We start from the raw sequence: 8817 nt of genomic DNA on the forward strand, positions 1-8817 counted from the left end.
TTTCAAAAATTATCAATGTGGTTTTACCAGTTTCTTAAAACAATTGAACCATACCTAATTTCAAAATAACATATGGTTTTTCCAGTTAATGACATATGTTTTTTTTTATTGTGTGTTATTGTCTTTTATTTTGTAAATCTGCACATTTCATTTGATAACATCGACTGTGGGTCATTGATAACGAACGAAACGGAGATTTAATCAGTAGCAATGTTAGGTGCATATTTTAAAAAGAAAAGGGTTTATAGAGTGCAATCCATTTGAAATTAGCAGTATCGGTTAAAATTCCAGTGCAGTGACATCGAATAAAATCTAAATTTGAAAATCATTTGCACAGACCAGGACATTCCATCAGCAATGGAGATGTTTTTCATCATTTTTAGTATGTTATTCTCATTCAGTGGATTTATAAATGCAGGTAAGTTTAATATATTGTTTTGCATGTTGTTCAAATAATTTAAAAGATTTTCCCATTTAAAAAAAAATTAGAAAATCCGTGTACAACGCCAGATGGGAAGGATGGCATGTGTATTCCATTACGGAAGTGTCCGGCGCTTTGGAGAAATTATCGCATATCAACCAAAAGTCAACGTGATTTTGTGAAAAAGTCCGAATGTAAAACGGATGGCAATATACATTGGGTAAAAGACTGTCAATTAGTGAAAGTAGTAAGATTGTTTGAAAACTTGAAATGGATTTGATTGTAGGTGTGTTGTGAGCCATCTTTCAAAGAATCTGACTTTCCCGAACCGGGCGAGTGTGGATTGCAGGTGAGAGAGCGAATTGTGGGCGGTGTAGAGACGGCGCCGGGCGAGTATCCCTGGTAATGATGATAATTGTTTTGAATATTATCAATAATATTGAAGACATTGTTATTTTACTAATATCGATCACCATTGTTTTTAATGTTTCATTCTTTGGAGTATAGGTTGGCGCTAATTAAATATACACATCGTAATTAGAGCAAACTAGGTATTAACTTGAAAATGTCGTGTTCATGTTGTTGTGTTTTCTTTTGCAGCTCGTTATCGACCACGGTTCGCTTGTGGTGGTTCTCTTATCAATAAAAATTATGTTCTAACGGCAGCGCACTGTGTGAGTACAAGTATACTTAGTGGATATTCACCTAGATCAGTTCGGTTAGGTGAACATGATTTAAACACGGATCCCGACTGTACCGAAGATGATGTATGTATGAGATTTTTTGTTATAGATGCAATCACTTGATTTATTTTTGTTTCATTTTTTATTAACTCTCAGGGAGAGACACAGTGTGCGCCGCACGTGGTAGATATGGAATTTTCTGAGATAATTATTCATGAAGAATATAATCCAAGCTCATCTACACAATATAATGATATAGCATTGATTCGCTTATCGAATTCGGTAGAATTTACAAATTTTTTGAAGCCAATATGTTTACCGTTTGAGTCAACTTTAAGAGATGGAAATTTGGACGATGTACCTTTTGTCGTAGCTGGATTTGGAAGGACGGCTAATGTTTGGAATGGTTGGATTTAATCATAATTCACTTACTTTAGATAGTATTTTAATTCGTTTATTCGTTGATAGCAACATCAAGTAGTATTAAGATGAAAGTCGATATTGATGGTTATAATTGGAACGAATGCAATGAATTATACTCACAAAGTTTACGGTCTACTCAAATATGTGTAGGAGGCATTGAGGGAAAGGATTCTTGCAGTGGTGATTCCGGTCAGTAATGTAAAGATGAGTGAATTTTCTGAATATTAGTTTTCATACGAAATATTTCTGATTAGGTGGTCCATTGATGAGATATACTTCACTGTCAAATCGTCCACTTATATATTTGAATGGTATTGTGTCTCGTGGCCATAAAGTATGTGGCAAAAAGGGATACCCAGGAATTTATACTGTAAATCAAGTTTTATTTTCAATTTATTTATAAAAAAATTCAAATTTTTTCATCTCTTTGCAATTTAGCGTGTCGATAAATATCTCGGTTGGATTAGACGTCACATGAAGCCATAAGTGACGAAGATACCGTCTGATTTGTATGAAGTCCTTATCACATGAAAATCCTTCACTCGAACACGGAAATACATTTATAATATATTGTTTTTTGAGTAAAATTGCAATCCTGGTGGCTGACCTGAGTCATCTGGCTGGAAATATCTCAATATAATGTCTGCCTGAAATAAAGCTTTTCTTTAATTAAATCTTTTCTAAATATATATTATTATTATTATTATTTTGCATAACATTAAAATAATTTGTACAATGGATTACCCGATATGATCAACTCAATACGACGCATGTGGTTATACAAGTTTCTTTGCGAAGAAAATAACCATGAATAAAGCAATACAATTTTAAAAAGACGAACTGGATTATTTTACATTGTGTGTAGCATTCTATAAACATATCAAGTGTATATGATTGACAGTGTATTGTATATTGGTGTCTTTCATTTAACAATTCTATATTTCGTAAAATTGGTTAGTAAGTGATCAATTGATGATTGCAAAATGAAAAGAAGAAACAAAGAGACAAAGAGCAGCGTCGCCAGATGCATAACTGTAGTTGTGAAGTGTAAAAGGTGAATATTGAAGCAAGATCAAGATTCATATAAAAGACAGTGTCGCAGTATATGTTGAAATTCCGTTGCGGTGACATCGAGCCTCATACATCTTTTAAATGTGTGCAAATAAAATCGGTAAAAAAACCATTTGCACAGAGAAGATATACATAAAATCAATCTCAATAATGGACATGTTAATCAAATATTTTAGTTTGCTACTCTTATTCAATGGTTTCACAAATGCACGTAAGTTTAATTATCGTTTGATTGTTTTGTGTCTTGTTTCGATTAAAACAAAGGATTTAAACGTAGTAATGTATTTCAGAAAATATACACAAACTAAAGAAACAACATGAATTCAATTTGATTGAATCAAATAATGTTAAAATTAATTTAATACCGAATAGCTGGTAGTGTAAGTGTGGACCCGGTTTTTTTCTCAAGGCAGCGTTGATATTAACATTATTTACTTTATACGCAGATTGCGATGTATTTAAATGTAAAATTTACATTCACTTGTGTCTTGTTCGAGCGAAACTTAATAAACCGACATTTGTTTGCAAATCATTAATAAGGTGTAATTCATTTTTTCCATCGCTAAACAATCCAAAAAGAAATCGGAAGTGGAAAGTGTCTGTTTTTTTTTTTCTTTCAAGAAATGTTGAAAAAATAATCTGTTTTTGAATTTCTTCTTAAACGAGAATCTAATGTAACAATACTGTGTTTGTGATCTTTGGCATGTAGAAAATCCATGTAAGACTCCAGAGCAGAAGGAAGGCATTTGTATTCCGCTTCATCAGTGTCCGCCTCTTTTAACAATTGTCAAAAATTTCAAAAAAACATCAACAGAAAGTCAAATAAAATTCGCATTACAATCACAATGTGTGGCGCCTGATAATAGTAAATCGGTAAAATATCAATAAAAAAAGAGAAATTATTGGTGAAAGTAAAATTAATGATATCGTTTTGTGTTAAAATCAAACATGGATTCGATTTTAGGTGTGTTGTGCAGAACCGTCTTTCAAAGAATCAGATTTCCCAATGCCAGGAGAGTGTGGAAGTCAATTGCAAGAGCGAATTGTAGGAGGTGAGGAGTCGAGTATTTTCGAGTATCCATGGTTTGCACTGATTGAATATACAAAGAGTAACTATTATTCATTTTTTTTTCCATGACATAAAGAATGAAATTATTTCTGAATAAATTATCTTTATTTTCTTCAGCTGGAGAGTCGCCTCGATTCATTTGTGGTGGTACTCTTATCCATAAAGATTATGTTATAACAGCCGCTCATTGCATAAATGAACCCAAACTAGTACAAAGTGGGTGGAAAATAAAATCGGTTCGGTTAGGTGAACATGATCTTCGAACTGATATCGACTGTGATGATGATGTATGTATGCATTTGAAAATTGAAATAAAAACAAAAATCATCATTTAGAACGTCGTCTATCGAATTATGTGTTATTATAGGAAGTCTGTGCACCGCCAGTGGTTAATGTGGACATTTTAGAAACATTCGTTCATGAGGCTTACGATCCAAATTCACCCACACAATATAATGATATTGCGTTGATGCGTCTATCGCATTCCGTAGAATTTACAGATTTTGTCAGGCCAATATGTTTACCTTTTTCGCCAACTGTGAGAGTTGAAAACTTTGATGGCATTCATTTGAGCGTCTGTGGTTTTGGCGGAACGGAAAATGGTATGGTATGATTTTACACACTTCCCCCAAAATTTCTCATTTGAGCCAGAACACACCTGGCAAATATTTTTTATTTTGACAAACATTATAAATTTATAATTGATGTATGTCAATTATAATATTATAGTATGTGGGCACAGTCGCTACTACGACTACTGCGGCAATATTCGATCAACTGAGTTAAGCTGCACAAGCTTTGGTCAGGAGATAAATGAGTGACCATTTAGAACATCGTATGTAGTCGTAAAATACTGTGTCAACAGTGTCTGTGTACAACAAAGGTATGGATTTCAGCACAGACGCGTAAAATAGAAATCCAACACTATATAGAATATGGTAAAATTATAAAAAATGTAGGATACAATCGGCTGATCACCGATTTATCTGAATTAACTGATCACCAGAAACCAGAGTTAAAGGGAAAAAAAAAATATCAATGTCAAACAAAATATGATGGGTGGTATATCCTTTCGATCAAATTTCGAATTATCATTAAATTTCTAATCAGGAACGTCAAGTGATGTTAAGCTCAAAGTTGAAATTAATGGTTTCAATTGGGATCGATGCAATAATCTATATGGACGACAATTAGTAACCACTCAAATTTGTGCTGGGGGCGAACACGGAAAAGATTCGTGTTCTGGTGATTCGGGTTAGTAATGTATACATAACATGTAGGTAAATTTTCTCAATTTGTCGTTAATATTTAAATATTTTAATTAGGCGGTCCATTGATGAGAGATAGCAAACTGATGAGCACACTACCAATTACATACTTAGGTAACATTATAATAAATCAGTATACGTCAATGTATACAATTCTTTTAGAAACATAATAATAAAAATAATAAATAATTATTAATACTCAGTTGGTATTGTGTCTCGTGGTCCTCAAGCGTGCGGTAAAAAAGATTATCCTGCCATTTATACGGTAAAATGTCTCATTCGCTCTGCATAGTTCCTTCTCGATTATTATCATTTCTATTTCATTTCAGAGAGTTGATAAGTTCCTATCCTGGATTAGATATCAAATAAAGCTTTGATGAAATAACAGGGAAATTAAAACTGTTAGCACTTCAATCGATACAGAAATTACACGCTGAAAATAATTTGAAATGTCAAATGTTATATTTAATCAAAGGTCGTTATTACAAAGTTTGGAAACGCTATATGCTTGCAATGTTATTAAATTCAAACAATAACGAAGTGATAACCAGTGTCAAAACTGTTATTGAATTGGTTGTCAGTTTAGTTGTCCTAGGTGGCGTCTTCGTTATTAGTTGAAAATAAACCAGATCCTTCACTCGAACACGGAATAGAAACATTTATCACATAATATTTTTTTAGTAAAGTTCCAATCTACTATATGAATTTAATGAACACATTGAACCCTGAATGAATTTTCAAAATAAATAATATAATATTTTTTTTTTCACATAACTTAAAAAGATCGCGTGGTTTTAGCATAAAAACGTAAAATTTTATACTCACACAGTATAACAATAGATTTATATAAACATTACACTGCGATGTATACTGTGTCCGTGTAATCGTCCACTATGATTATACTAATACAAGTAATAAGTATAAATCTACATATTGTTATACTATGTGAGTATAACATTTTACGTTTTTATACTAAAACCACTGACAGTGATCAATTACAAAATGACGAGCTCATTAATTTTACGTTGTTTTTATTGGAATGTTGTGGAATATGTACGGTATGTACACATGTATTCATTTGATTCACAGACAGTCGGTCTGTGCGTCATTGATAACGAACAAAACAGAGATGAGTCTAGCAGCGTGGTCAGGTGTATATTTGTAATTGGAGTCAAAGGTAGAATTCTTATCACGGGAAAACCCTTCATGCAAACATGGAATATACACAGTTATATATTAGGTGATAGTAAAGAAAATGTTGAATCCCAAATGGAGTAAAATTATCTCTTCTAAAGGAAAATTGTATTATTATTTTTTTACGTCAAATAAGTATTAAAAATTATCTTTTTGGATTTACCAGTTTCAATCAAATGATTGAACTATACTTAATTTCAAAATGACATATGATTTTTCCAAGGGGCAGCCCCTTGGGGGCTTATGACTGACTCGTGAAAATTTCATACAAACCAATACACGAGTATATATGGCCGTAGAGCGAGTCACGAGTCAATCATTAATATCAATTTCAAATATCATTAACGTTTAATCGAAAACATGTAATTTTTCCAGCATCCAAAGGAATCATATTAATTCTCTTGGCAATTTCCACTGTGTCAAAGCAATTATTGTTCAAATTTCTTTCTGTTTAATATTTAAAAAAACGCGAACGAATTATTAGCTGCTTTTTTAACTTACGCACTGTGTTAGGTTTTGGGATCGGCAAATTAGAAGCTAATATCTTATAAAAATACTCTTCACTCATCATATACTTAAAGATAAAAATGTTATCATAAAAAATGATTGGATGTCTTCACTCTTCCGGCATTAGCACTTAAATTTACATACACAGAGAGAAATTTTACAAAGAAAACTAGATGGCATGTCGTATAAAATTCGGAACTAGATGACAATACATATAAAATTGTATTTGTCCATATAATCTTCATGTAAAATATCGTTTTTGTGTATTCTCTTTTGTGCGGATCATCTTCAAAAGACAAACGAAGAAGAACCGCACAAAAGAGAATACAAAAAAACGAAATTTTGTATGAAATTATACATACATTGGAAGTATAGTATAGTACACACAAATCATAACTAACCTCAATATGAACAAAAATTGACATAAAACTGAATTTATCCGAAGTCTCAACCGTTTTTGGGATAAATTTTAGTTCAGATTTTTTCCGCTCAAATATTTAAGTGCTTAACATATATCCCTTTGGCATTTGAGCGGAAAAAATGCATACTAAAATTTATCCCAAAACGGTTGAGACTTCGGATAAATTGAGTTTTATGTCAAATATTGTTCATATTGAGGTTAGTTGTCATTTGTGTGTATAGTATACCAAATGATATTTATACCAATTGGTATTACATGCGGCCATTGCCGCATGCATAAGTCGCTTCTCACAGAAAAAAATCCGGATATTTTGAGCGCGAAGAAATGATCGGGACATGAATCTTGTGGAATAGGTGGATCCGACCTGACCCAAAATGTTCTGAGAGTTGAGCACTCGTTTGCCACTCCCTTATTAGGGCCCCAATGGAGGTAACGAATTTTCATTATTTTTCTCGATTTCCCATCGGAAAAGCGAGAAAAATCGATTTGAAGATTTTTCCAGTTTTCATTATATAAATAAACTGTGAGAGAAATGCGTGAGATGATAGTCGAACGCTGAAATACAGATTCAAGTCTCATTGAAAGTCTCAAATTTAAGTCTTATCCGTTTTTTCGGTTTTTCGGTTAATTTAAACCCAGAACTCATTCCGCTGTGATTTAAACCGATTTCTGGGCTTAAAATATCCGGATTTTTTTCTGTGAGTTGTAAGCAGCCAAGTGAATAGCGGCGACGCGCGAAAACGAAGTGAGTGGATAGCGGCAACGGATGATATTTTTTCTTTTGTTCGTTGCCGCTATCCACTCACTTCGTTTTCGTGCGTCGCCGCTATTCACTTGGCTTTTTACAAGCGACTTATACATGCGGCAATGGCCGCATGTAATACCAATTGGTATGAATACCATTTGGTATACTATACTATACTTCCAATGTATGATTATATGAACAAATACAATTCTATACGGAGTGTCAACTAGTTCCGAATTCTATACGACAAGCCATCTAGTTTTCATTGCAATATTTCTCTGTGTGTACGATTGGACGGTTTCTATGAAGCATTTTAATAAATACGGAAATTGTGACAAATTCATTTTCTGTTCGATGTTTGATTCACGGTTTTTTTAGTTGATTCATATGGCATGTTTTGTCATGTTAAGTCTCCGATGTCCGGGCTGAAATTTGAAGGAATATTTATTTTCATAGCTTGATATAGCTAGTATTTCACAATTTTCGATTAATATTCTTCAATTTTAGCGATACTTTCTGTTTTAATAAGAGATAAACGGCAGCCAAATCCCATTTCTCGCAAAATTGTTTGAACAATTTTTGGTATTTCAACACTTAAATATATTTTCTTTTGCCTTTGAAAACCATTAGATTTTGAACGAATTTGGTTGATAGAGTGAAGTATCATGACTGCATATTGGATGATGGATGAAACATCAGATTTATTTTGTGCTACATTCAAAAGAAAAAAACATGTAGTTTATTTTGTGCACAAAACACACATGTGTTTATTTTTATTTAAGTTTGAATTAATTTTGTTGACAATTTTTATTCTTATTCTGAAGTTTAATTCATTAAGTTAATTGGATGTTGGATGGTTTATTCATTAATTCAGCGTCCAATCCCATCGAAGATTGAAAGATATGCAAATGAGTGGAGACACTGAGAAGCCAGTAAGAGTGCTCTCTAAAAACTCAAAACATTCGAGAGTTTGAAAAAATATTGAAAATTGTCGATTTGGCAGAGGGGCATGTGA

The 8817-nt window shown here is 32.7% G+C and overlaps 3 protein-coding genes across 5 annotated transcripts in view; all 3 read left to right on the forward strand.

The window, feature by feature from the left end:
* Positions 1 to 8817, forward strand: part of LOC116338681 — a 31241-nt gene that overhangs the window by 9894 nt on the left and 12530 nt on the right. The window lies entirely within an intron of this gene.
* Positions 288 to 2291, forward strand: LOC116338598 (serine protease easter-like). Its single transcript, XM_031763975.1, has 9 exons — positions 288 to 418; positions 490 to 641; positions 708 to 823; positions 929 to 954; positions 1022 to 1188; positions 1261 to 1510; positions 1573 to 1716; positions 1782 to 1897; positions 1966 to 2291. The coding sequence occupies exons 1-9, from the start codon at positions 358 to 360 to the stop codon at positions 2011 to 2013; spliced, it is 1080 nt and encodes a 359-aa protein (XP_031619835.1). The 5' UTR covers positions 288 to 357; the 3' UTR covers positions 2014 to 2291.
* LOC116338596 (serine protease easter-like) lies at positions 2567 to 5385 on the forward strand. Of its 3 annotated transcripts, XM_031763972.1 has the most exons (11): positions 2576 to 2698; positions 2775 to 2809; positions 2889 to 3138; positions 3308 to 3471; positions 3563 to 3707; positions 3785 to 3954; positions 4035 to 4269; positions 4778 to 4921; positions 4993 to 5049; positions 5139 to 5200; positions 5265 to 5385. In XM_031763972.1, the coding sequence occupies exons 5-11, from the start codon at positions 3605 to 3607 to the stop codon at positions 5310 to 5312; spliced, it is 819 nt and encodes a 272-aa protein (XP_031619832.1). In that variant the 5' UTR covers positions 2576 to 2698; positions 2775 to 2809; positions 2889 to 3138; positions 3308 to 3471; positions 3563 to 3604; the 3' UTR covers positions 5313 to 5385. The 3 variants fall into 3 exon arrangements, with proteins under 3 accessions (XP_031619830.1, XP_031619832.1, XP_031619831.1); XM_031763971.1 differs by having other exon boundaries at positions 2604 to 2809; XM_031763970.1 differs by lacking the exon at positions 2889 to 3138 and having other exon boundaries at positions 2567 to 2809.

Source organism: Contarinia nasturtii, unplaced genomic scaffold (assembly GCF_009176525.2).
Source record: "Contarinia nasturtii isolate CC-2019 unplaced genomic scaffold, AAFC_CNas_1.1 Cnas_scaffold_414, whole genome shotgun sequence".
NCBI lineage: Eukaryota > Metazoa > Arthropoda > Insecta > Diptera > Cecidomyiidae > Contarinia > Contarinia nasturtii.

What these genes read in the sequence shown, in the direction of transcription:
- LOC116338598 (XM_031763975.1), top strand. Translation starts at nt 358, where the DNA reads ATGGAGATGTTTTTCATCATTTTTAGTATGTTATTCTCATTCAGTGGA. An exon ending in GCGCCGGGCGAGTATCCCTG is followed by an intron (nt 824 to 928) that starts GTAATGATGATA and finishes TTTGGAGTATAG; the next exon opens with GTTGGCGCTAATTAAATATA. An exon ending in GACGGCTAATGTTTGGAATG is followed by an intron (nt 1,511 to 1,572) that starts GTTGGATTTAAT and finishes ATTCGTTGATAG; the next exon opens with CAACATCAAGTAGTATTAAG.
- LOC116338596 (XM_031763970.1), top strand. Translation starts at nt 2,680, where the DNA reads ATGTGTGCAAATAAAATCGGTAAAAAAACCATTTGCACAGAGAAGATA. An exon ending in ATATCGACTGTGATGATGAT is followed by an intron (nt 3,955 to 4,034) that starts GTATGTATGCAT and finishes GTGTTATTATAG; the next exon opens with GAAGTCTGTGCACCGCCAGT. An exon ending in ATTATCCTGCCATTTATACG is followed by an intron (nt 5,201 to 5,264) that starts GTAAAATGTCTC and finishes ATTTCATTTCAG; the next exon opens with AGAGTTGATAAGTTCCTATC.